We start from the raw sequence: 27,957 nt of genomic DNA, 5'->3' as shown, positions 1-27,957 counted from the left end.
TTTTCTTGTGTATAGCATACATTTATTTCATTAAAAAGCAACAACAACAATCACCATGTAACCCAGATTAAACTGCTTCGCAGTAGAATAAATTAGATAAATAAATAAATAACTTATAAATAATCACAACATTAACTTTCTATAATTAAAAATATTTGGTACTAGGTACTCCAATTTAAAGTCAGTAAGTAATCCTCTAAGCACGTGTAGTACATTTAAAGATAGGTAGGCTGTACGATGTCGATCCCTTTTATCAAAGATTATCTGATCTAAACAGCTGCTAAAGTGAAAACGAGGGTACCACCTGAATTCTTTAAGGATAATTTTAAAACTGAAGTTCTACTACTAGTTTGTTACACCACTTATACGGTAATCATTATTAATATTGCAACCATATTTATGCAATACATTGCTTTTTACCGTATAATAAATTCGGGATGTTTATTATAAGCTTTGTCATCAAATTCAAGGATTAAGTTTGTCATTCAGTGGTATTTCCAACTAGTTAATAAAACACGGGGTTGTCAGCTTTTCATCAAAATCGAACATAACCGTGGTTGCGTTTTGCAGATTTTTGGCGTTAGCTGATAAAATTTGGCTGCTTCCGATGCTCTTCTTCTCTCATTTTTATCTACTGACCGTTTACCAAGATGAATGGGGCCATTTAAATGGCTAAAAATGCTCCTAGATTTCGGTTCCTTTTTTTGGGTTGCAAATTCTTCAAGAATATCCCTTTTTCTTTCTTCACGATCATAAGGATATAACGAGGGATGAAATGTATCTTCTCTGCCGTTCCATGGATCGTCCCAAATTTGTGCACTGAACGAATCAAATTTTTGATTGGTTAGAGGCTCTTTCACACTTTTTTCCGACTGGTAGTAATGTGGTCTTTTCTTCCTTTTCTTCTTCTTCTTTCTATGCAGCTTTGTTTCTACTTCTTCGTTTCCATTTTCGTTTTGCCAATTGATTACTTCTTGATTATTGGTATGGTCATAAAAACTTTCTTTATCCTGGTGAATGTCCGTATATTTTATTTGGTCACTGTTGTCATACCTTTGTTTAGAAATAGTTTTCTTACGATCCCTAAGGCGGAAGCGTTTTAATTCATTTGTAGTGTGGTCTGGTTCTATGTTTTGTTCTGGACTGCCTCTTGAAACATCTTGCATTGCATCTCCTATATAAGATTTTGATATGGATTCATGTTTTTGACTTGTGGTTGCTTTTTCAATTCTCGCAAAATTTTGGTCGTAATCCATTTCTTCTTGAAGTGAAAACGGTTGCCTTTCTACTAGCGATTCTGGAAAGAAATGAACATATGGGGCTTCATCCTTAACCTTATTTCTGAACAAATTTTTTAAATTTTTGTGAATTTTTGTCGCATCGTTCTTCTTAATAGGCAACTTGAAGTTTGTTCTTAATAAGTGATTCTTGTTAGATTTAATTACTTTACGTATGTCGAAGCTAGGTTTTGCATTATCGTCTCTGTTTAACGGCGCAAAACCAGTTGCAAAAGCAAATGGTGCAGACAAAAGCACTGCAGCTGTAGCAATCCCAGGGAATGTACCTCGCGCTAAACTTGACAGTGTTCCAAAAAAAGAGTTCTGACCCTGTGCCTGAGCTGTGGGATTCCTCACCAATGAATCTGGATTGTTGCTGGGATCCAATATTCCTCCCGTAATTCCTGATCCAGCTTGAATTGGAGGAAAGTTTATAGATGGAACAAAAGTGTCTCCAGGAGCTAGTATTCCACCATTAACTCCATCGCTTGGGGGTCCTATTGGTGGGTAGTCAACCAATTGCGGAACTGCATCAACTAAATTACCTCCCGTAATAAAGGCATTAGGAACAATTGGCAGAAACTCATTAGATGCTTGTGCTGGGTTTTGAGCAGCACCGGAGTTGCCACTAGGATTTGGTCTTGGCCTGATCGGCTTTGGTCTAATTGGTTTGACTGGTTTGGGTATGCTTATGCTTCCACCTGGGTTTACTACGATCCCATCTTGTGGGCCAATAGTATTGATGGAAGGTGGGGTAGTACTATCCATTATTATGGTTTCTTCGGTAACATCTCCTATTATTGGTGGAGCCGTTGTAATAATACCAGTGTCAGAACTGCCTCCAGAAATTATCCCAGGAGGAATGGTTATCCCGCTCATTGGATCTGAAGGAGTAATATTAGAGCTTGGGGAGCTGGTACTAAAGCTCAAAGTTTCATCTTTTTCTTCTTCTAGTTCTATCTCAGGTGAATTTGTGCTTGTGATAGGGTCAGCCACTCCTTCTGTTTCTGTGATGCTTTCTGTCGTCAAGTCTGTAGCTGCCACTGTGGTGGCTGTTGAAGGAAGTGCTTTTGTGGATAGATGTAAAGTGGTCTCCTGCGTTCCTACGGTTGTATTTTCATCTATAATTTGAGGTGTGCTGGAAATAATTCCTTGCTGTGAAAATTGGCTAGTCAAATATTCCGTCGTAAAAACTTCATTGTTGCTTAAAGTACTTGCCAGGGAAGTTATTGATATCAAAGTTTCTTGTGTAACATTTCCTTCAATGGTATCAGAGATACCCAAACCAGATGGTCTTGTTGTTGAAGTATCCGGGGCTTCTGTCGAAGATAATGTCGTTTTATGTGTAGCCTCATTGCCTGAAGGTAGATTTGTTGGGTTTATATATTCTGATTCTGTTTTGTCTTTTTGGGTGTATGGAAAAGTACTGCTTTTTTCTGTGATGCTGTCAGTTCCAATAGCTTCGTCTGTGGTAGCATCTACTGAGCTTTTATTTCCAAACTCATTTGAGGCTGTTACACTGGATGTTAGTGAACTAGACATACTTGTTTCTATATTGTCGCTGTTAGTTGGAGTTCTTTCTCCCGCTACGGTAGATGTTGCAATGGGAGACTCGGTTGTCATTTTAGCGGTAGGGCTAGTTGAGGTAGAATCTAGACTGTGTGTGCCAGTAGTGGAGACTAAGCTGTAGAGGTGCTCTGTTACAGGTGTTGTAGTTTCTTCAGTTACGACCGTATTGGGGACTTTATCTGTACTTTGTGTGCTAAAGACACTATTTAGGGGTCCTGTAGTTGTTCCTTGTATGCTTGTAGTACTCATAATTTCTGTGCTAGTCCCCTTACCTCCATTAGACTCTAAAGTTGTGTCTATACCGTCTGTTTCCAGTTCAGTGACCTGGTCTGTATCTATGACAGTGGTAGTATCTTCTGGCGATAAAGAAGCTGTACTTTCACCAAAAGTGGTGGTGCTAGTTTTGTACTTAACTGTACTTGCTTGTTGTGTCCGGTTTATTTCGTTTTCTAATTCATCAGTAGTGTATGCTATTTCTGTAGTCGACAACATAATCTCATTTTTATTAAGAGTTGTAGGAAAGACAGATGAGGCATCAAGCATAGTGGATGAAATTGGACTAATTTCCGTAAATCCGAGAGTCCCTGAAGACACACTAAATTCTGTTGAAGTAGATCTATGAGAAACAGTTAGCTCTGGACTGTTGTTGTGTACTGGTTCTATTGTAGAATGCTGTTGTAAATCTGCACTGGGTGACTGATCAGTAGTAAAATAAGTGGTGCTTAATGTCGTATCGATGTCTGAATCTGTTGTCTTCTCAGTGGCTGTGCCTAAAGGTGGAGAATTTTCCCGAGTCGAGCTCACCAAATCTGAGATTGTACTATCAGTTATTAAAATTATTTTGTCACTATAATCTGTTGTCGATTCTGTAGTGGCATTATCAATCATTTCAGTGGTTGAAGTTTCCATGTTTGTCATTTCACTATCAGAATTCATTGGAAAGGGAGATGAGAAATCTTGCCCTGTTGATAATGTATCAAATGTAGTGACTTCTACCTTTTCAGAACTTACTGATGAAAAAATGAATTCTGTCGACGATGAAATGTCCAAAGCTGTTGACATTTCAATAGCCGGTGTTTCATATGAACTGTTGCTGTCTGTTGACTCTGCTGTAGAAAATGGTGTTACGTCTGTGTTATATGGTAGATTGCTACTAATGTATTTGCTGTTCAAGGTGGTATCAATATTTGATTCAGTTGGCATTACTACCGTTGTTTCTTGTGTTGTCGAGCTTTTATGAGTTGAAAAGATATCAACGGTGGTGCCATTAACAATCAAAGGAGCCAAGTCAGTATAGTCTTTTGTTGTTCCTGAGACACCTGCTTCGGCTAATCCAGCCTCCTCTTCTATTGTTGCAGTAGAAGTCGTTATTGTATCTGTATAACTACTTGCTGTTGAAAACATTGTTTCATTAGACGTTGGCGTAGCGCTACTGCTGCTATTATTAGTTAGGTAGTCCTGTGTGGTAAGTGTATCGCTAACTGTTGAAGATGCTATATATGCCGTTGTAGTTGACATAGTGGATTCCGTTGGTGTTTCGTTTGATTGCAAAGTTTCCTGGGTATAGGATTCTGCTTCAAAAGAATTTGAATAGATTAGATCTGTTGTCATTTTATCCATTCCACTTGAAGTTGCTGGATCTGTGCTTGACGAGTTTGTTTCAATATCTGTCAAACCATAAGTGACTCCATTGCTTGCCTCTGTATTTAAGTCGCTCAAACTTGTGGAGTTCTCTTGTTCCAATGCAACAGTTGAGTAAGTAGAGGTTTCAATTGAGGAGCTTTCAAGGGGTGTTGGCTTTGTTTCGCCATTTGTATTGGAAGGTCCTTCAGAAGTTATAAGAAAGTTTGATTCAGGTGTGTGAGTCCCATAATTTGTGGTTTGTACTGAGAATGTTACAGAAGTAGAAGAACCTGGATCTTTACTAACATAAGACGTAGTTGATATCGTGTCTGTACTCGACAATGTAAACTCTGTTGTCTCCGCTATATCAGTTGCATCTTCAAAGCCAGGCGAGGTTATAAGCAGTTCTTCCATGGGCGTAAAAGTAGTTGTTTCTATTGTAGGATTTGTCTGTGTTGCTATGTCCGTAATGTTCTCATTGAAGTATTTTGAAGTAAAATCTATGTCCATATCAATGGTAGAGCTTGTAGTGTAGCTACTAGAAAAATTAAATAATGATTGATTGATAGTTGTTGCTTCATCTAAAATTTCACTATCTGTGTAATCTTTTTCGGATAATGCATTTCCAACAGTATAGACAGTTGAATCAGTTTCCAAGCTACTTAGTGTGAAATTATTTGTCTCGCCAGCATCTTCTGTAGTTGTTTGAACAGTTGAAAAGTGTAGTGCTGAAGTTGTAGGCTGAGAAGTAGGAAACTTTGAACTTGAAGTAATATTTCCTACAGTGGGTACCAGGGTTGTAGAAGTACCTGTAACACTTATTGAAGCAGAAGTGGTTTCGTCTTCTTGCGTTGGGGACTCGCTTATAAGCTCAAAATTAGTAGTTTTTGAGGCTTCAGTTACATCTGTTACTAAAAATTCAGGTTCTAGTTCGTTAGAGGTTGTGGTGATTGTCATAGTGGTTGGCAACATTGTATCTGTAAAAACGTCTATATCACTTGTCGTAACTGTGCCAGTCACTCCACTGTCTAGTGTTGTAGGTTTTCCTGTCTTTGAATGTGCGAAATCAGTTGTGCTTTCAACAAAAGATGAGGAAAAAACTGTTGTTGCATCTGATTCAAAATATGTTGATGATGCAAACGACGTGGTTTCAGTTCCGCTAAATAAATTCAGGCCAGTGTCCGCCGTTAAATGTATATCTGTCGAAGATTTAGTAGTTTCAGTGCTGGTACTTTCGTGATTCGTCGCTGTAGAAACAATTGTGGTTGTATAGTCAGGAGTAGTTTGCGAAATATGAGATGTGGAACGTCGAAATGAATCTTCTGTTGTCTCTGAAGCCTCTTTTAAGATCTCAGTAGCCTGAAAAGAATTGGTGTGCATAATTGACGAAGGAAAAGTAGATGTAGTATTTATAATAAGTTTTGGTTCTGATGTTATTACTGATGTAACAGTGTTTGTCGATGAGATTTCATTTGAGGAAATGGTAGTGGAACTAGTTTCGGAGGTGGTTTTGTCTCTTGGAGACGTGTAAGAAAGAGAAGAAGAAGAAGGGAATATTTCGTCATTAATAGAAGAGCCCATTGAGTTTGATTGTACTATGTTTTCTTCTGTGGTTTTGTAGCTTAAACCGGTTGAATCTTTTGATGTATATATTAATGATACTGTTGAGCTTTGATGTTCAGCATCATTAGAAGACAAAGAATCAGAAACAGTCGAAGAGAGTAGTGTGGTTTCCGAGATATCAGAAGAAACTTTAGTTGTCGAGACAGATATAGGTGTGGTTGAAGGAGTTACGAAACTAGCTATGGACGTATGGTTCGGCTTTGAAGATGATATTTGTGAGCTAATTGATGTGTCAGAAAACCCACCAAATGTCATGTTTGTAATTGATTCTGACATTGAAGAGATATAATAAGGAGTGGTGAAGTTATTTTCATGGAAATTCAAAGTTTCAGAAAATAGCGAAGAAGAAGTTGTAATTTCAGTAGATTGTGAAGATAGATCAAAAAGTATAGTTTCTTCAAGGGGATCAGCTGTAGAGGAATCGAATGCTTTACTAGAGTCAAATAGGCTGTCAAGTGTGGTAGATTCAGCTGTCGTTTCGCTCAAAGATGATAGAGATGATGTTGCGAAATTATCCTCTCTTTGTGACGAAGTACTATTCAAGAAATTGTCAGTGTATAAAGAAGACAAAGTCGAACTTAAGGAGCTGTTCGGGACGAATTCAGTACTAGTAAAGTAAGATAGATCGTCAAATTTAGTACTGACTTCAGGCTTGATAGTTGTTAAAGATGGTTCATCGGATGTTGAAGGTGTAGAAAGAAGGAAAGTCGAAGAAGAATATTGAGATGTCACTCCTGGAACCATTTCTGTTAATAAGGTGTTTGTTTCGGATTCATTTGATATTGTTGTATCTTCATCGGGCATAGTAGAAATAGGGAACAAACTGGATGAAGTGGTTGTAGACTCTGCTTGAGAGCTAGTCTGTCCTTCGTGCTTGCTGTCTGTTGAAGACGTAGAATTTGAATCTGTAGCTACTGACACTGTCGTAAGTAGAGCTTTTTCGGTGGTTGTACTTAAAGATGAAGAATATGTGTTTGTTCTACCTGTTAAGCTGGAACTGGATTTCGAATTTGCTATGCTTGAATCTTCAGTGATAGATTCGCCTACTGTTGAAATACTTCCTGTTGTTTTAGGACTTGATACCTCATTGAAGAACGTTGATACTGTCGTTGATATTCCGTAGAACTGGCTGCTGTCACTTGTTATTATATTATTTAGTGTCAACGTTGACAATCCTGTTGAAGTACTTTCGTCGTCCTCAACTGTAGGATCCGGTTTCCTTGTAAATTCGGTGTTGTACTTAGGGGTGCTTGAAGTGCTACTAAAAAATGAAGTCTCCTCCATTATACTAATATCTGTTGCTTCACTTGTCGTTTCAGTTGTGTCCTTCGCTTTAGATGCTGTACTACCGGAACTTGTCGGAGGAGGTGGTGTTGTGTCACTGCTTTCTTTGTTATCAGTAACTTGATCTGGCGTAATAGTAACTTCAGTATTGGTGGTTGAATCTATAAAGTGAATTGTGGATGGAATTTCTGATCCACTAGATGACGTGGCTGGTGATCCATTAACGTCGTCAACATCATTCGTCGTATAAGTTTCTGTAAATACTGACGAGCTCGTTTCGTCAGTTAAAAATACTGTTGCAGTGTTGCTAGTTTTAGCTGCCGTAATTGGGTTCAGCGATGTTGAACGTTCTGTTGCTTTTTTGGTTGTTTCTGTAGAGCTCTTCGTCCCTTTTAGGCTCGATAGTGTTGAAGTAAATCCAATAAAGTCAGACGTTTTAGTATCTGTCAGTGTAGTTGTTTCAGATGTTTCGCCAGTTGTGGTAATGGTTACCCCGTCCAAGCTGCTTATTGTAATTGAGCTTGTTGCAGACATGGATTGTGAGTCAATCCTATCTGTGTTTTGGCTATGCTCGCTTGTTGACGTCGTAGTTGTCTCTAATATTTCATTTGATACCGCGCTGCTTTCTGCAGAAATTATGCTGCTCGTAATTGTTGACCCAGCATAGCCTGTAGCAGTAGAACCTCTGCTATATACAGACACTGGCTCTGTTATTGAAGAAGTTTCTGGATCAGAGGGGTCTTTATCGCTATTTGTGTTAGATTCTCTAGTAGGCAAAATAGTCGTCTCAAATATTTCACTCGTGATTAATATCTCTGAGGTGTAGTCGGTGGTTGCGTCTTTAGGTATGAAAGACGTTGAAGCACTGTCAAAATTGATGTTTTCAGTTGGTTGTTCAAATCCAGTAGTTGTAGTCAAATATATTACGGCTTCAGTGGATCCGGTGGGTATATTGCTCTGCAATGTATAGTTTGCCATCAAAGAAAAGATAAAATGAAGATCAAGAAATGCAAAATGAAAATAATGTGTCTTTCCTCTAAGAAGAAGAAGAAGAGAGAGAGAGAGAGAGAGAGAGAGAGAGAGAGAGAGAGGGAGAGAGAGAGAGAGAGCAATGATAACAGGAACATTTTTTTCGTTTCTTGGTTTGCAAAGACATAAATGGTCATTAGGCATGACCACAGAGGAGGAAAAACAAAATACCATGGTTCAAGCTTAAAAGGGGAACATTTCAACATAATTACGTATATTTCTTAAATATAGAAATCTAAGTTAAATATATAGTTTTATGGCTTGTACTTGGCTTCTCATAGAAAAATCATTTATTCCAAAACTATTTGTTTTTGTCTCTGTGAAATTTCTTTGGATTGTGCCATATTTCTATAAAAAATTTAAATGGAGGGGGTGGGGGTCAGTAAGAAGAAGTTTTCCTCTAGTCGGGTTTTGACCAACACTAAGATTTTTCTGTTACTGTTTGGTAAAATATGCTGTAGCACATTTGAATGTAGTTTCTGATAAGGTGAATTTACAGTTTTATTCACGCTAAATTTTTAAAAGATATTTGGCGAAACTTAATAGCGCCACTGCTTGAAAACTTTCAGCAATAGTGAAACCTATAGTTTTTAGTAATTCTAGTCTCTACGGCAATTTTTACTACCTGTTTTACTACTGATTACAACCAAAGTATTTAAGTTCAAGAATTGTTCTTTTCTATCTCAAAAGATTTCCAATGCAAAATGTTTTCACCAAAACTTTGGTCGAACCGGGTAAAAAAGGTCTAATCTCTCGTATGTTATGTTTTTATTCAACAAATCCAAATAAACTGATTTGTTTTTGACCAGAATTTCAACAGCGAAAGCAATGTTTTTTTTTTATCTTGTTAAATCAGAAATTATCAGGAAAAAAATCCTGTTCAAATTGCTTAAATCTAGTAAGGCTAGTATTCGCGATTTCTTGGTAGAGGAAAAAGAGCACTGATCAAAATTACAAGGATTGACAAAGATCCTAAAAAAATTAATATTCAATCAACAAATTGAGTTTAAGTTTAGATTCGACTGCTACAGTTTATTTTTAAGAAATATTCTTAAGAGAGTAAGAAGTTAAGAGTTGACGAAGAGCATTGACGGTAAAATCTCCATAACTGAAACTAGGGTCCTCCCTAAAATCGGTACTTTTGTCTACTGGCTAGTGCTCCTTCGGAGTCTGAAATCAAGATAGTAGCCTGCTACTTCCGGTACCCTAAGAAAATCGATAAATAAAATGGATGACACAATAATATGTATATCCGTGTATATAAGGTAGACATAAAACTTTTAACAAAAAAGATGTATTTAATTCACGCATTTTTAAATTTGTTTTTATTCTTTGGGGAGGATAGTATATTAACCAAAAATTTATACCAAGTTCCCTTCCGTCTGCAATATTGACTTTGTTCTCTAGTTTAAAAGTTTTGCATTACTTTTAATGATTTTGCTTATAGCAGAAATTAGCAAGTATTGATCCTGGCGGTACCCTGTATTCTTTAACCTTAATATCAGGCCATATATACTACTTGATGGATTTTCTTGAGCATCAAAATTTCCAAGTGGTATCCCCAATTTCAGATACTTTTGAATCTCTTGGGTACCAAAACTAGGAAGCTGCTGTCTAGGGCTGCTGTTCAGGAAATTTAAGAGGATCTAAAATTGTATGTGTCTATTACTTTTGTCAGGCCTCAGGAGAATCAGCAGGATAATGTAGATGGCGTGATTTAAAGAACATGGTGCCCTCAGGGTCATCATTTGTAATTTTTTGTACTCAGGTAATTTTGTTGAATAATGCAGAGGGTATTGTATCATATCCATGGATACAGGTTACCAGTGCGATCCTTCCTTAGTAAAATTGTTAAGTTAGGAAAACAGAACCCAATGACAAAGAGAGGAAAAAGATAGAGCTATTGATGCATAATCTCAACCCCTCCCTCTTAAATACTGAAAATATAAAATCAAAACAAGAAATATTTAGTTTTATTCAAGTTTTCATGGTAGGTTTTACCGAAGAAAATTGTTGGAAAAAAAAGTTCCTAGAGGCCCTACTCACCTTATCTACTGCAAAGCAATACTTTATATATAGGAAGTACTATCATACCATTTATTTTACTTATTGTTTTACTTATGCTACCAGAATTAGAAAGATACTATGTGGAATTTAGAAGAATTTGTGTCCCAGATACCCCAATTTTAGATTCCGAGAGGAACCCAATAAAGCAAAAAGAAAACAATTATTCTGTTCTTCTTTACTTGAGTACTTTGATACATATGCTATTTTCTTCTAGCTTTAAAAGAAAAAGCAATAATTAATATTTTACTGACTGCATTTGAAAAGTAGTCTTTCTTTCAGAAAACTTAAATGTCTTGCCATTGCTTGTTGTGTGGTAAAACTTTATGGTAACAATTTGCAATTTTAATTGACGACGAGGAAAAAACGATGCAATTCATCATAAGAAATTCCGAAGTTGTGCCACTCTTGTCTTTTGTCAATAATTTCAGTTTTTAATTTATTGAAAATCCCTCGCAATTTTGTGTTTTGTTTGTAATTTAAAACATCTTGGACTGCTAGAGTATGGAAAATTGTTTTTTGAGGAAGAATTTTGAGTAGAATGAAAAACAACAGGGAACAGTCTAGTTGGCAATTTTCGTGCTTCATACTTATTATTTTCTACAAATTTGTATGTTAGAAAGGTATCTTTTACCTATTTAAACAATTTTAACATTTAATTGGCTGAGCTTAGCTCTTAGCTCTGTTAGCTGAGATAGTTTGAAGATATGAAAAGTTAGTGAAAGAAGACTTACCGTAGAATAGATTTCTGAAGTAGTAAAAGGGAAAGAAGAATTTTCAGCCTTAATTGTAGTACTTAATCCAGTGAAGTGGTGGGAGTACGCAAGGGTGGTAGGGTAATCTTCTGTGCTGCTTGCAGGTACCTCCATTGTTGGGCTAGATATATTTTCAGTTTTATGGATTGTCGATTCTTCCGTTTTTGAATATTCACTTATTGTCGTCTCAGGAAATGGTGAGTTAGTTTCATCATTATTCGTAACTATTGGTATCTGAGTAGAGCTAATGTCGCCAGGGGTCACTGTTGTTTCTTGAAACGGATTGCTAATTATATCAACATTTTCTGCAGCTGTGGTTGGGCCCACAGTTGAGGTTTTGCTTGATTGACTGAAGGCTTTTGTAGGTACCGTATTTTCAGTCTCGAAGTTGTTAATACTTGTAGAACTTTCAGACGATATCTCATTGTGGTTCAAACTAGATGAGCTGTCGGTGAAAAGATAGTTTGTTTCCATAACTGATGTTTCAGTATTATTTGGCAGAGTAGTTGCAACAAAGTCATCTTCTGTGGTGCTTTGATGCGTACTAACCGTGTCAATAATAGAAGCTGACTCTGTAATCTCGGTCATTTCTGTTTTTGAACTGGGATGTTCTGGTGTCGATATTGAGGAAGTGGAAATCGTTGTGAAGGTTGCTAATTTTTCTGTAGTTGAATCAATTCCAGAAGTTGGTTTACTAGTAATAACTGATGATTCTGTATACATGTCAAAGTTCGTCGATGACGTGAAGCTGGCTGATGTGTCACTTGAATGAAGAACATTTCCGGTAGTTTTTGAATTCAACTCGCTTTCTGTTATTGCTCGAGTTGTACTTATATATTCATCAGTATCTGTTTCTGAAACGCTTAGCCCAGATTCGGTTCCCTCATTTTCATTTAGACTTTCACTTTCATATTTAGAGCTACTTGATCCAAAATCGTTCCCAGTAAAAGTTGGGTCTACGGTTGATATTTCATTAGAGTAAGCAGAGGCATCTGAAAATTTTGAACTATCCCTGAAATTACTTGTTGTTGCTTCGTCCGGTATTAAAGTATCTGATGTCATTACGGAGCCAGTAGGTTTTGACTGATATAACGGTTCTGTGACAGATATATTAATGGCTATAGGAGTACTTGTTTCCAATTTGGTAGCTTCGGTGTAAGATTCTGTACTGGAAATAGAAAAGCTAGACGTAGTAATGTGATTTAAAGAGATCGTTTTTTCATCAGTCGTCTCAATTGTCTGGGTAGTATCGACATCTCCTATTGCACTGTAGCTTGGATATTCGGAACTTAAGCTTATTGTATTGGGTGTTTTTGTGCTATTTTCTAAGGCTAAAGTGGTTGTTATGCTTTTCGTGTCAGTTGAAGGGCTTAATCCTAGATCAGTGGTCGACTCAATAAGCATGCTAGACGTAGAACTCATTAGATTGTCTGTTTTCATGGTTGAAGTAGCGGGAAATTCAGTTGGTGTTTCAGCGGGAAGTAGAGTAGTAGTTTGAGTGCTTGAAATGGACTCTGATGTAGAAGCTGAAAAAATTTCCTCGCTATTTTTAGTCGTTAAGTTAGCATCATGTGTAGCATTGCTAGGAATAAGTGTCGTTTCTGTTTCCGACGTATCTACAATGTATAGTGTACTCGAGCTTGGCATTTGGCTGGTAGAATAATCTGTCGAAGAAGTGGGAGAGTATTTTACTGTGATTTCACTACCCAAGATTTTTTCTTCATCATCAGAATCCTGAAATTCTGACGTAAAACCTGAAGTTAGAAAACTTTCAGTACTACTCAGTGGTTTTGAAGTGATTGATATGGAATTTAAATCTGTTATTAGTTCTTCAGTTACCTTGTCAGTGCTTGGACTAGTTCTGGAAGAGGTGGGCTCACTATTTTGGTGCGTTGAACTATCTAGTGTTGATAGAGTTGAATATTCTGTTACAGAGGGTAGCTTATTCGAGGAGACTATAGCTGCTTCTGACACAAAGGTAGCTGACATTTCACTTTCACTTGTTGTTGACCATTTGGTAGTAAACTTTTCTTGTGTTGCTTTCTCATCATCAGCCTGTGGACTTACAGTATTCTCGTTCGTACTCGGCAGTATCTCGCTGGTGCCAGATGTTGGTAGAGTTGTGCTTTCATATAAAAGTTTGTCAGTATCGGTGACCGAGCTAGGTCGAGAGGAAGAGGACTCGGTTGTCCCGTCTGTTGAAGGAATTAGATCAGCCTTATCTGAAGAAAAAGTTTTTGTTGGTGATGTGTAGTCCGATAAGATTGGCAGAGTTGAAGAAATAGTGTCTACTTCTTCTTCAGAATTGTCTGTATTAAAATTTGACGTTATGTCAGTAACTTCAGAAGTAAATTCAAGAAGACTACTTGCTGTGCTTGTAAAATATTCTACAAAATCAGCATTAGCTTTGCTGTTCATGGTAAAGTCGTGTGTTGCTGTTGTAGTCTGCAAAACAGAAGAAGATTCTCCATGATGTGGTATTACTGTAGGCGTTTCAGTATCTGATAGTGTAGTATCTGTTGATCCATCGACTGACATACTGGTATATACTGTATTTTTGGTTGATTCTGATGGTCCAACAGTAGTGCTTTGGTTTCTTTTTGCATCATCTGAAGTGCTTGAGAAAAACAATTGACTGCTCAACGATGTTTGGCCATCAGAAAAGTCATATTTTGAAGGAATAGTGGAATGTCTTATTGTAGTTCCACTATCCAACATATTTTCTTCTTCGTTGTTTATAATTGCTACTGTGGAAGCTCCAATGTTAACTGTTGTTTCGAGATTTTGAAATTCTGTTGTTAAATTAAGCGTATCAAAACTCTTGGTACTGCTCGATAGTTTTGAAGTTGTTGTTTTGCTATACGCGTCGGTTAGTGCTTCTTCAGCTGTCGCATCAGCTCCAAGAATAGTGCTAAGAGAGGCAGGCTCACTGGTTTGTTGCATTGAAGCATTTGATGTTGAAAATTGCGTATATTCCGTTGACGATGGAGGTGTATTTTTGGTGGCTGTCACTAATTCTGACACAAATGTTACAGATGTGCCACTATCAGTTATTGACACAAATTCGGTACTTAATGCTTCACTATTTATTTTTAAATTTTCAGTTTGTGAAATTACAGTGGTTTTGCCCGTACTGGTCAGTGTCTTGCTATCAGAAACTGGTGAGGCTGAACTTTCATATGAAAATGTTGTAATGCTGGTGTCTTTGCTAGTATAATAAGAATAAGACTCAGTTGTAGTATTTGCTGAAGGAATGAGTTTGCTATCACTTGATGAAAAGGTTACTGTTGGTGATGTATTGTTCGATAGAACTGACAGTGTGAAAGACATTGTGTTCGATTTTTCTTTTTCTGTGATAAAGTTTGTTGCGCCGTCAGTAATCTCAGAAGTGAGCTCAAGAAGACTACTAGATGCGCTTGTTAAATCGTCAGTGGCGGTATGCCTCTCTGTGAAAAAGTCTTGTAATGTTTTTGCTGTAGAAAGATCACTATCAGATTCAGCAGGACTCAACGTTACTGCAGGCGTTTCAGTTTCTGAAGACAAAATAGTTATTGATTCATCACTTGATACGATGATATTTTCTGTACTTGTCGTTGGCTCTGATAGTCTAACAGTAGTGCTATGTACTGTTTTGATATCGCTTGAAGTGGTTGAATAATAAGACTGGACCAATTCCTGGCCATCAGAAGAATTAACAGTAGTGTTTTCTTCAAAAGGTCTTGTTGAAGATTCAGTGTTTTCCCTAGTCAAGTCAGAATGTTTATCTGTTGTCATTTCGAGGTCTTTAGTTGAAACTGATGTATATATTATAGAACTTTTCGAAGGGTTACTCTCACTGATATCGTTGCTTACATTCACCGTTGATTCAAGAGAAGAAGTGGAAGATGTTTCTTTTCCTTCCTTGGGGCCAAGTGTTGTTGACTCTGTTGAATCAGTATTGATGGACTTGGTCATTTCGTAGTCTAATTCGGTCATTATATTGGCTGTAGTTACTTCTTCAATTCCAATTTTTGTGTCAGTTTTACTATTTGTTGAAGATGAAGAAGCTAATTTCGAAGAAGTGGAGAAAGACAAAGTGGATGGAATATCAGCTTCAGAAGCTGTTTCTGAAATCATAGTATTAATAGAAGATGAAGAAGTAGGTGTCACAGAAACAGAAAAAAGTGTAGCCGTGGAAGTGTCAACTTCAAAAGTTGTTTCTGTGCGTCCACTAGAATCATTTACAGCACTTAGAAATGAAGAAGAATCAGAAGAAGGCAAGGTGGTTGAGAAGAGTGGTTTGGTAGTACTGCTATGGAAAGATGATGAGATTGTAATCATTTGCGAAGAAGTTTGATTCAAGGAAGTAGGGTTAAAGCTTGAATAAGAAGGGGTTGTATCAACACCTGTAATCGTGCTGTTATATATATTTGTAACAGACGATTCATCAGGTATACTATTAGAGTCTAAAGATTCTGTTATAATTGTCGACAGTTTAGAAGAAGTGGGATATTCACCATTATTTTTATTACTACTTACAGTTCCATTCAATTGATTATCCAGAGTGGGGCTAAAAGTGCTAGTACTTAAAGAAAAATCTACAGAATTAGACATTGTCCTATCAGTAAAGGAGGTTTCACTTTTGGTTTCTTGTTTAGTAAAACCTGATGTCGAGGGATAGTCTGTGCTACTTGTTACTGAAATGTCTTGCATCTCTGTGGAGACATTCCCATCTGCTGTTAATGTCAATGATATTGTTGTTGACTCCCGAAGATTTGTGGATGATATTGTGGTCTCGTCCCCTACAGTTGAATCTGAGATGAATAACTCGTCCTAAAAAAAAAAAAATATATCCGAGAAAAGTAAAATCAAGTGTTTATTTAGGACCAAGATTTTATTTATCCGAAAAACCACTTAAAACATTAAAGCCAGAAAAGTGAATTCTATTCAAATATTCTTTTGTCACGAAAAAATTGACTTGAGATGAAGTTATTATGGACAAAGGACCGAGCTTTTGACTGTGGTGAGTAAAGCAAGTAGTAAGAAGTGATAGAAAGCGCAAAGGCTGAAAGGCCAAGTGCAATGAGGACTTTTGATAGGGTTGGAGGCTTATTCACATTCCAGGTGAGGCAAGGACATAATGTTTGGATCCAAGGACCCACATGAATTGAGGGCTATTTGCGAGAGCTGGATATCTGGCTCTCATTGAGCTAGCTGAGAGAATATTTTGAAGGCCTAGGGCTGTTGCACCATCTGAGCGAAGTGAGGGTCTTTTGCTATGGCCCCGTGTCCGAGTTCCAAGTGTTAGTGAATTCAAAGAGAGAGGGGAGGACCCTTGGGGTCATCCTTAAAAAATTGTTTAAGAGCTCAAATCAGAGAGAGTACTTGAGAAATTATTATCATACCTGAAAGAAGTAGGAGCTGTTGAGAGGCTGTCAGTATTACAGTTTGCTGAAGACAAAGAAGCTAGTGTTGAAGAAGTAGGCTGAGGTATAGTCATTTAAATGTTAACTTTGGACATTATTCCTAGTTTTTCAGCGATTAAATATTAACTTTTTTATGCGAAATTGAGGATTGTATTGTGGTTTTGGATCCCCACTTAAAAATAGCTAAAACTACAAGCTCATGATCCTAAGAGCCAAAGGAAGTGGAGCGGGAAGGTAAAATTCCAGAGGCTAAAAAGTCCAAACCGTGAGGACTGAACGTCTATTTTCTTCTCGTTTGAAGCAAGGGTATAGTTCACGAGAATTGAAGGACCAATAACTGCCAAAATGAAGCGAGGACATTTGTAAGGGGTGGATGTCAGTACAGAGACTCAACAAAATGAAACCATATTTATGAGGGCCTAAGGATTGAGCATCGTCCGAGCAAATCGAAGTCCGTTTTCTACGATGGACGGCACGAGCAATCAAATGATGGAGCAGATCAATGAGCAGATGGAGAGAACAAGAAGCCAACACGTGCCTTGAAAGTTGACAGAGATCTCAAATCAGACAAAGTCTGTGAAAGATTATTGTCAGCCTGAGGCAGCGGGTATTGTCGTGATGCTGTCAGTAGGCTATTACCTTTTTCTGAAACGCAAAATATAGCATGCAAGGCATAGCCCTGAATGTGTCGACTTCAAAAGTTTTTTTCCTAAATTTTAATGATTTAGCGTTTATCTATTTATGTAAAGCCAATTGTGGTTTTGTTAGTGTATCCTCTTTTTTGTACTAAAATATAAGCTAAGAATTTTTTCTTGAGGTTTAATATAGTTTTTGAAAAAAAATCTAATTATATAAATGTCTTGTTTTGTCTGGACAGACAGATATACAAACAAATAAGAAAAACACGCACTTTACTTGATGTTTTCACTGTATGTTTAAAGATGTACATTTAAATTTTTCAGCTATTTTGGAAGTATAGCTTGCGTTCGACAAAATACTATGATCAAAATGTTTCAAAATATTTCAGCTAGGAATCGGATCTCAAAAGAAAATTCAGATTTCTATGAGTTAACACCTAATCTGTTCCTGTACGAAAAGTACACCTGGGGTCATAAACTACCGGTTGGTCGCTTAACCTGGCCTTATGGCCAGGCCAGATTAAGATTATATTGCCTACAAAAGCGAGAATCTCGCAAATGATCCAAATGAGATATAGGAGTTTATAGTAGGGGAAAGAGCCCAATATATTCCCACTAAGCATCCAAGTCAGAATGACTGGATCAATGAGTTTTAATCCCCAATCCAGTGTTAGGTCGCCATTTCTAATCTCTACACTTAGGACGTGGAGCTCAAAGCCCAGTCCCAGAGCTGTATACAGGATTTTTATTTGAGGTGGGGACATTTTTTGGGATGTTTTGCAGGAAGAACTTAAAAAACGCAAAACCCGTTGTAAGTTATAAGCCTGACAAAATTTACTTAATTTTCCAAGAAACGGGAAAACACTCAACAAAACAGGAAATAATCTCGATATTCAGCGTACCAGAGAACTCTACTGAAGATCCGTAAAAAAACTCGAAATTTTGTGTTTTTCTAAGTAGGATGATCACATACGCCTGATAATTTTTTTTTCAGGCGTGACCATACTGGATAATTGATCCTAGAATATCGACAGAGGGCTCGTTCGAATGGATATTAAAAGTTTTAGAGGCTCTTAAACAGTAAAGCGATGGTAATAGATCAAAGTTGCGCGTTCTGCTGTGTTGCTGTATAAAACAACAATTTCTTCCTCAAGGGTGCCAAAATGGTATCAAGGGAAAATTCTGACGTTGCAAATCAATTTAAATTGTAAAAAATAGATATAAAGCTTCCCAATTTATGAAGCCATTTTGTCACTCTGTGCAGGAGTTTTTTATAAGGATGTACGTAGTCAGTCCGCACAAAATTAAACAAAAAAAAAGAAAAAGATTTTTTATAACTAAAACTAAGGAGCAATATTAAAACTTATAACGAACATAAGCTATTCCGTGCGCAAGGGGGACTGCCTCTTCTTCAATACCTTGCTTCTTATACTAAATTTTTGTGGTGCCTTAAAAGACTATTTGCTCCAGTTAAACTGCCCTTGTGTTTCAGCAGTCGCTCTTAAAGAGTTGGTACAAAAGTCAGGTGGGGTAATCCTCTCATATACAGGATTATGTCTCTTCGTTTTAAGTTTTAATATTGCTCCTTACTCTTATCTATTTTTCATGATAATTTTCCAAATTATACCGGGACATCCTCCTTGAAAAATGTCCTGACAACAAAACTTATCATCTTGAAAATTCTTCTTTTGCTGAAAATTCCCCTCTAAAATTTGCCTTATATTTCCAATAACAGATACTATGTGTAAAAAATTGGTAAATCATAGACATTACAGCTCATTCCCCAGGTGCTGTTTGGGTCATCTTATCCCCAGAGGGGATTTTTAGACATGTTGAAACAAATGGCCGCCACAGATTTTGATTGGATTTCTTTGGGGAAAAAGAGATCTTGAGAGGGGGGCTAGTTGCCCTCCAATAGTTTTGTTTCAGTTAAAAAGGGTATAAGAACTCTTAATTTCCGGCTGAATGAGCCCTCTCCCAATTTTATAGGACCATTGGTTAGACGCAATCATCCCTAGAAAGGAAAAGCAACTAACAAAAACGTCACCATGAATGATGATTTGATTTTCATTAAGATCACTTGGCTTTTTGATGGTGTCATATACAAAAACTTAATGAATTTTATATATTTGAAATCATCATAAAATCAATTCTTTTAGTGTGATAATTGTTATCAAAATTCTTTTTTTCAATAGTTTTTTTTTACTATTTGGTTTACCTACAGTTTGCTACTACGAACTGTTTGATAAACGATTAATATCGATAATTACTTTAAAGCTTCATTGAACTGAGCTGCATAATTGCTATACGAATAATAAACTTGATAAAAAAAAAAGATTAGGATTGATGAAGAGAGTCTTGGATCAGCAAAGTAATAAAACAATTGTAAGCAATGAGCAACCCTTGGAATATAATCCCTGAAAACGTAGCTTTGTGCTCAATAAATTCAACAAGAAAATCTAATATTTATGCTGATTTTTACTGTTCAAAATTTGTTATCTAATAGTATCTCTTCAAAAGCTATTAGGAAATGAAAACAGATTTAAGTTTCTTTTTATCAAAAAGAAATATGATCTTGGTGAATCTATGCAATAAAATTAAACAGGTATGAGAACCCCAAAGCCACTGTCTGTAAAATATGGAATTTCATGTATTTTCGGAGAAAAGAGATTCAGAAGAAGGTAACCCCCTCATTTAATTTTAATTTTATTTAAATTTAAAATCTCTTTAATTTAATTTGAGTTATTTTTTTAATTTGATGGTTCTGTTTGGCTGAATAAATCCTAAGATACAGTATCTACTGAGTTGTTTTAAGTGTTTGACTCACCGTAGCTTCTTTGTCAGAGGGAAGGGGGTTGGATGAAGATGATGATAGAAAAGTTGTAGAAGATTCAGTTGTTGTCTCTTGACCAGTATCGTCGACAGTACTGCTAGAATATGCAGAAGTTGTGGTGGTATCTTCAGCGATCTTGGCACCAAAATTGATATTTTGACCTGTTTTGATCGAACTGATTAACAGATGTTTTTTCAGTTCATCGTCTGTCGTTCTAGAAGTATCATGTGGATTAGGTCTTTTCGGTAAGAGTGCCGTGATCTTAGCCAAAATTGCGTTTTGTAAATTTTGATCCATGATACGTTTCGCTGGTAGATTTCCGGATCGTTTCCTTGTTTGTGGAGAAATGATGGCGGATATGGCTCCTTTGGTGGCATATTTTTGAGCCACTCTAGCATTGGCACTACTGTTACTAGCTGTTAATTGGTCTCTGGATTCCAAATCTTCAATTTTCTGCGAATTGCCTGGATCCTGAAAAAAAATCATTTTAATAAGAATACTTTTTTCTTAAGAATGAGAAAGACAGTGTAAAGATAAACAAGAAAATTAAAATGGACTGATGTATCCACTCAACTTGATCCTTGGACTGAAAAATTATGAAGTTAGAATCTAGCGGAATCGTAGGGGATTAACTACAGTCTGAAATAGGTTAACAGAGTGTTTACCGAAGTTCGAGAGAGACGGGTAGAATTTTTTCCCAAAGCCCCACACAGAGATAGGCTAACAGACACTCAGAGTCCCAAACACAGAGAGAGAGAAATAGAGAAGGAAAGAGAGAGAGAGAAAGAGGGAGAGAGAGGGGGAGATAAAGAGAGGGAGAAAGAGAGAGAGACATACAAAGTCAGAGACACTGGTATGGTGAAAGAGAGAGGCAAAACATATAGACACAGTGACAGTCAGACACACTGGCACGGTGAGAGAGAGACGGAAAACACTCAAACATAGAGAGTCAAACATATAAACACACAAAGATAGACACAGAGACAGGTAAACACACACAAAAAAGACACAGAGACAGGTAACCACAAAGTCAGAAACACAGGCATGGTGAGATAGAGAGAAAAAACACTCTCAAATACACACAGGTAGACACACAAACACACAAAGACCGACACAGAAACAGGCAAACCTACGGTCAGACACACAGGCATGGCGAGAGAGAGAGAGAGAGAGACAAAAACACACAAATTCACCGAGTCAGACAAATAAGCACAGAGAGAGAAACAGAGAGAGAGAGAGAGAGAGAGAGAGAGAGAGAGAGAGAGAGAGAGAGAGAGAGAGAGAGAGAGAGAGAGAGAGAGAGAGAGAGAGAGAGAGAGAGAGAGAGAGAGTGAAAGAGAGAGAGAGAGAGAAAGAGAGAGAGAGAGAGAGAGAGATAGAAAACACATACAAACACAGAGTCAGACTCTGGGAGACAAACGCTCTCTCAAAGAGAGAGCGTTTGTGTGTGTTTTGTCTCTCTCACTCTCTCATCGTGTCTGCGTGTCTTATTGTGTGCTTTTCTTTTTCTTTGTCTGTCTTTGTGTGTTTGAGTTTCTTACTATCTGTAAGACACTTACTATCTCTCTCTTTCACCGTGCCTATGTGTCTGACTCTGTTTTTGCCTATCTCTGTTCCTCTCTTTATGTGTTTATGTATCTGATTCTGTGTCTTTCTGTGTATTTTGTCTCTCTCTCTCTCACTGTGCCTGTGTGTCTGATTGCGTGTTTGCCTGTCTCTTTGTCTGTTGGTACGTCTGACTCTGTTTGTTTTCGTCTCCCTCTCACCGTGCTTGTTTGTCTCACTGTGTGTTAGCCTATCTCTATATCTGGTTTTGTGTTTTTTTTATGTCGGACTCTGTGTGTTTGTGTGTTTTTGTCTCTCCCTCATCGTACCTAAATGTCTGACTGTGTGTTTGCCTTTTTCTGTGTCTGTCTTTGTGTGATTGTGTGTCTCAATCTGTGAGTTTGTGTGTTTTTGTCTCTGATTGTGTCTCTGTGCCTTATTGTATCCTTGTTTGTCACTTTGTCTGTCTTGTCTCTTTGTGTCCTAATTTGTGTGTTCATGTGTTTTTTGTCTGCCTCTGTCGCCGTACCTGTTTATCTGACTCTGTATTTCTCTGTCTCTCACTGTACCTGTTTATCTGATTGTGTGTTTGACTTATCTCGTGGTTTGTCTTTGTGTGTTTATTTATATGACACTCTGTGTGTGTGTGTGTTCTTGCCTCCCTCTCACTGTGGCTGTGCGTCTGACTGCGTGTTTGCCTGGCTCTATTTCTTTCTCTGTGTGTTTTTGTGCCTGACTCTGTGAGTTTGTGTCTGTTTTTGTCTCTCTCCCTCTCTCACCATGTTTGTGTTTCTGAATGTGTGTCAGCCTGTCTCTTTGTCTGCCTTTGTATGTTTGATTCTCTCTGTTAGTGTGTGTTTTTGTCTCTTTCTCACCGTGCATGTGTGACTAATTGTGTGCATGCCTGTATCTGCTTCTGTCTTTGTGTGTTTCTGTGCATAACTCTGTGTGTTTATGTGTGTTTTTTCCTCTCTCTCACCGGGCCTGTGTGTCTTCCTGTGTATTTGCCTGTCTCTATGTCTTTCTCTGGGTTTGTGTGTGTGTATTTGTATTGTGTGCTTGCATGTGTGTTTGTGTGTGTGTGTGTGTGCGTGTGTGTAAAGCTCTGTGTTTTTGTGTGTGTTTTTGTCTCTTCGTTAATCTCTCTCTTTGCCTGTACCGTGCCTGTGTGTGACTGTGTTGCCTGCCTATGTATCGGTCTTTTCGTGTCTGTGTATGTGTGTGATTTTTTATCTCTATCTGTCACTGTACCTGTGTGTCTGACTTTGTGTGAGTTTTTTATCTCTCTCTTTCTCTCTCTGTCTCGCTCTCTCTCTCTCTCTCTCTCTCTCTCTCTCTCTCTCTCTCTCTCTCTTTCTCTGCGTGTTTTTATCTCTGAAAGTCTGTTTGCCTGTCTCTGTGTGTGGACTTTGGGGGAAAAATCCTGCCCATCTCTCTCAGACTTCAATAAATACCCCGTTAAACTATTTCAGACTCTAGTATATCCCCTATGAGCCCGATAGTAGTACCTTTGTTTCTGAAAATTCCTTTTTTGCATCTCTGACTTTTGAATAAACGTTCAAAACGTTGGAGTTGCTAGCGTACACTAAAGTAATGATAATATAACAAAGTAATGCAGTAGAATATTTTTATGGAAATAAAGGTATTTGGAATACCATCATAAGAAAATGATTGTTCTGAATCCAATCCATAAAACGCTTCATGATGTTCTCTCTTGACGAGGCACTTATTCCATTTGCAGTCATAACAACTTTTGACAATCTCGCCATACATTTCGTAATCGTTATTATGGTTTTAAATGTGTCACTGTTGGCAAACTTTCGTCGGTAGTACTAAGGTTTGCCAGCGCTTTGTTCATCAATTCATCTTTTAATTCCTTGATGGTACTGTCTGTCAATGCCCCTTTTATTTTAATTAAGGTTTCGCTGTCTTTTACGACATTATTTTTACATAGATTGCAGTTTCGGCACGTAGATAAGATACGGCAAATGGCTTTGGTGATGGAGTAGGCTTGTTCTTTTTCTTGTCTTCTTTTGAATGCTAATACCAGAATCACGGTGATAGGATCTATAAACAAGAAACATGTTACAAGCAGCAGTAGCAAGAAGTTGGCCTCCGTCATTAACTAAAAGTTTTGAGTTTACATTCTCTTTGAGCATTATTATCTCTGGAAATGCTACTCTGGCATATCCACCACCACCACCAGTAATGTTGAACTTTTTTGGGCATTCCAAAGGAATTTAACACCTTATTGTCATGAGGATGAACGCATACATTTCCAATAAGTTCTCCATTAATGCTTGTTTCATAGTTCAAATATTTCTCTTTGTCAACATTCAATGCTACAACAACTGTATCATGTGCGCACAATTTCTTGAAGTTTTTCATCCTCACTTTTTACAGTTAGATGTAAGTGTTTATCCTTCCAACGTACAAATAGAACTGTACGAAAACGTTCAATAAACTAACTAGTGTTGATTTTTCAGCCATATAATACCACGAGGGCACCTACCTAAGAAATCCTGGAACTGGTGGAACTCGAGCGACGTTGGTGGAATCGGGACTGTAACATTCACTGTAACATTCATTTGTAACATTCACTTGTGTTCCAAATGTGTAACACTAATACCCTCTACACCTTATTCCAGTAATCAATTTCCCCCTCCACGTGAGTTATTTTTCCAAGGATAAGAAACACGCAATCCATTCCTCACTCGAGAATGGCAATAGGGAATCTAATTGATTTAAGCAATATCATCACGCAATGCACATTGTTGGGGTTGTGCAAAGAGATTTCCGGAAACAATCATAGCATTCCCACTACAAAGTATTTTCCGAATCATAATATTAGGAAGGGTTTCTTTGCACAGGTGGTTAAAGCAGCATTCCATTGATGGAAAACTCTGGTCTTACATTCGATTCCTACAGCAGACAAAATCTTTGATGACGGATTTTAAATGTTCCCTGAGGGAAAAGTCTTGAAGAAAATGTCTTAAAAAAAAACCTTGAAGAAAAACTAAAATCTTAAAGAAAAAACATCTGGAAGAAAATGAAATCTGGAACAAAAAAAACTCATTGAAAGAAAAAATCGCCTTGAAGAAAAAACTCCTTGAAGAAAAGAAAACACCTTGAAGAGAAAAAACACTGTTTTGAAAATAAATCTATCAAATTTTTACGTAACACTCACGTGTGTCCCGTCACTACGTAGCACCCAATTAGCACCGTCATCAGTTACAGGCAGGGATTCCACACTTGACTATTGAGCCCGAAGCTCTAACACTTCAAGCGAGATTACGTCATTTTCAGTTACTAGCGAGGGTTTTCAACTTGACTAGCGGGCTCCCATTGGAAATGGTTACTAGGGGCCCGGTGAAATTGGATTTTAGGGTCCTGGTGGAATTGGATGATAGGGCGCCGCTGGAATTGGTTGCTAGGGCTTATGTGGAATTGCTCGCTAGGGCACCCGATGGATTGGTTGCTAGGGCCCAGTGTCTTGAGGTTCCCCACTTAGACGCCCTGAAGGTTTTTCCTTACATACTTAGGTTTTTTAAGTTATTGACAACCAAAGGAAAACTAAGATGTAACATCAGCATTTGCACCTCGATTGGCGGGCCCTGCGGCTTTATTCCTGGCTCTCGTAGGTTTTTTAAGTAATTAATATAACAAACACCTGCATCTTGTAGAAAAAACCCTATTATGTAACAAACACCCGCATCTTGAAGAAAATTAACAACACCTGTGTCTTGAGAGAATTGCTGTTTAACTTCTTCTTGATCTTAAACCATCAAGGAAGAAAAGAGTAGCGTCTAGGACACCTTTTAAAACAATCTTCATCTCACTACTTATGTTTCCGTCATAAATATCCTCTGTTTTTGATAAAAATTTAACCTTTTTACAATTCTGCACCTACTCTTGCCTCGGGAAAAGTGTCAAGACTTCTCAAGTTCCTGGGAATCTCTTGACAGGGTATAAACAAGAATAATACACATTATTACATTCTCTGTCTATGTGTTTAAATAATGTCCAGAAAGTAATTTTGGTTTTTATTTGAAAGCTTAAACTGTCTAAACAACCTCCCTTGATGTTTTGTGCCGTGGAATATTTTTGTGCTCATTCACCTAAGTATAGTGTTGCTAGGTGGGATGAAAAACAAAAAAGTATCATCTCCGCGCTTCATCATAAGTAGCGTCTGTCTCCGTCTTGAAGCCAGCGACAGCTTTCGGTATGCTGACAGTTGATGAAGTTTTATCTTCGTTTTTCAACCAGTAATTGATTCGAATAAGTGAGACTAGTGTGACATTTTTGATACTATTTCGGATGTCTATTTTGATCAATTTCATGAGATTAAACAAATGATCAGCTGATACATTGCTGAAACGTAAATAGAAGATCAGTGATATGCACTTCTGCAATTCTGGGTACTTGTTTTCGCCACTGCGAGTCTCCAGACTTTATGTCTTCATCCAGTGTTGTTAAACTGACAGGTCTTGAACTTGGGCAGCTCCCAAATGAAGCTCAGTGCCATTAGTCATTGTCTGTGACCTCCGGTCTACGTCCGTTTTCTAGAGCCAACACTTTTCTCTTAGAACAGAAAATTTCGCAAATAGTAGCCTTAGAGATTTTGGCTTCAAATTTCTTGCCTTCCTTGGTTCAACCAAAGCAAAAATTTCATAAATTTCGTCTTTGAGCTTGAAATGGTCATGGAACTGCTTGATTAAGACTATATAGTATTTTCGACAAAACTGAGAGAAAAGATCAATTTTTATCACTTGGCTGTTGAGCATCTACGAGTTCTTGCATTGAATCGGTAGCAGCTATCCTCACATATTTTTTGTCTGAAGGCAGGTACTCACTTGAAAGGTAAACTTCCATTTCAATAAACAAACCAACTCCGCGAATACAGTCCAGGTTCACGAAGTTAGACGCAATATCATTCGCAAGTTTGCTGACACTTGCCTTTAGGGAGAGAAGAAGTGGAAGCTCAGATTGAAAAACTGTGTTAAATTCGTTGGAAAGTCCGAGAGAGTAGTCTATGAATTCAAGGTATGACTTTGTCAACTCGCTTTGCAATGTTGACAAAAAAGGTCAGTGGTTGCAGTTGTGTCGTCAAACGTGGTTTCTGTAAAATACTGAGTTAGAGAAACCCTATGCTCAATAAGTCTCTTTATGCATGCCTGAAGAAACAACCAACGGGTCTGTCCTGGTGTAAGAATTGAGAGTGCTTTGCATTAAAAGAACTTCTGAAATTCAGCTCACTTATTTCGCCTGGAAGTGCTTCTGGAAAAGTGGGCATAGATATTTGGTGCCAAGTTTTCTAGTGTCTTGGGAAGTGACAAGCATGCATAGGATGAGCATAAGTGAATAAGATGGCGTTAGCATTTCACATTCGTGACATGGTGGTCCATGGTTTTCATTAGCGTTGAAGCAGATCTATTGGCTTCAAAAATGTTGTTAGTTGTATACGCACAAAATCCAACAGTATTTTGTGAGACAATCGAGTTTTTTTTGTTTGTTTTTTCAATGACTTGTTTTATGCAGGTAATCAGACCCTCAGCTGATCGATCAGTTCACTTAACCATGTCCAATACTTCGACATGAAGTTTTAGATCTTTCTCGGTAAAAAAAAATAATATTATGATAGCTAGTTGCTCGTCAACACCATAATCTGTGGTCTTATCAATTATCACAGAGAAAATGTAGCTTTAAGGAACTCAACTAACTGGCTGTGTTGCCAAAGGAAAATTCTGTCACAAAATGTTCTTAGCTTTCTTATTACCGAGTGACTCGTGCTAGAGCCTGGTCTTTTGGAAATAATTTTCTTAGGAGAGGGATCAAGCTGTCTGCAAGACGTAGTGGCAGATTATGTTCTGCCAAAAATATGCAGATGTGCTGTTCAATTCTTTTGGAATTACTGCCTACAGTCAAAAGTTTTTCAATGCTGTCGCTGCCTACCTTCGTCTCAATTTCATTGCTTGCTTTTATATGCTGCTTGATCAGAGCATGCCTGGTCATCTCTGATTTCCCACAATATTCACATTTCAAACATAACCTACAGTATGGTACATAAGTATTTTATTTTACTTGTTTGACACTCTTTTATCTATCCAATTTTTAAACATTGGAACTAAAGCCACTTGTCAACAAACTTTTGGTCAAATTCTTTCTTTGCGAATCCTTGAAATCCCTATTTTACTCTAGATTTCCCTGAAAATCCTTACTTTACCCCAGATTTCCCTTTATCCCTAAATTTAAAATAAGTGTCCACAAAAGAAGTGATTTCTCCCTAAAATAGGGTAATCCCCCTAGAAGTGA

At 37.5% G+C, this 27,957-nt stretch overlaps 1 protein-coding gene across 1 annotated transcript; it reads right to left on the bottom strand.

The window, feature by feature from the left end:
- On the bottom strand, positions 1-27,657 carry LOC136028437 (serine-rich adhesin for platelets-like). The gene is made up of 6 exons (XM_065706280.1): positions 27,598-27,657; positions 26,415-26,601; positions 23,453-23,712; positions 20,095-20,571; positions 11,204-16,036; positions 1-8,333 (listed from the first exon to the last, which is right to left on the bottom strand). Exons 1-6 carry the CDS (start codon positions 27,655-27,657, stop codon positions 525-527), a joined length of 13,626 nt encoding a protein of 4,541 aa, XP_065562352.1. The 3' UTR covers positions 1-524.
- Between the last annotated feature and the right edge of the window lie 300 nt (positions 27,658-27,957).

Source organism: Artemia franciscana, chromosome 6, assembly GCF_032884065.1.
Source record: "Artemia franciscana chromosome 6, ASM3288406v1, whole genome shotgun sequence".
Taxonomy (NCBI): domain Eukaryota; kingdom Metazoa; phylum Arthropoda; class Branchiopoda; order Anostraca; family Artemiidae; genus Artemia; species Artemia franciscana.
This window is presented reverse-complemented; position numbering and strand designations above follow the sequence as displayed.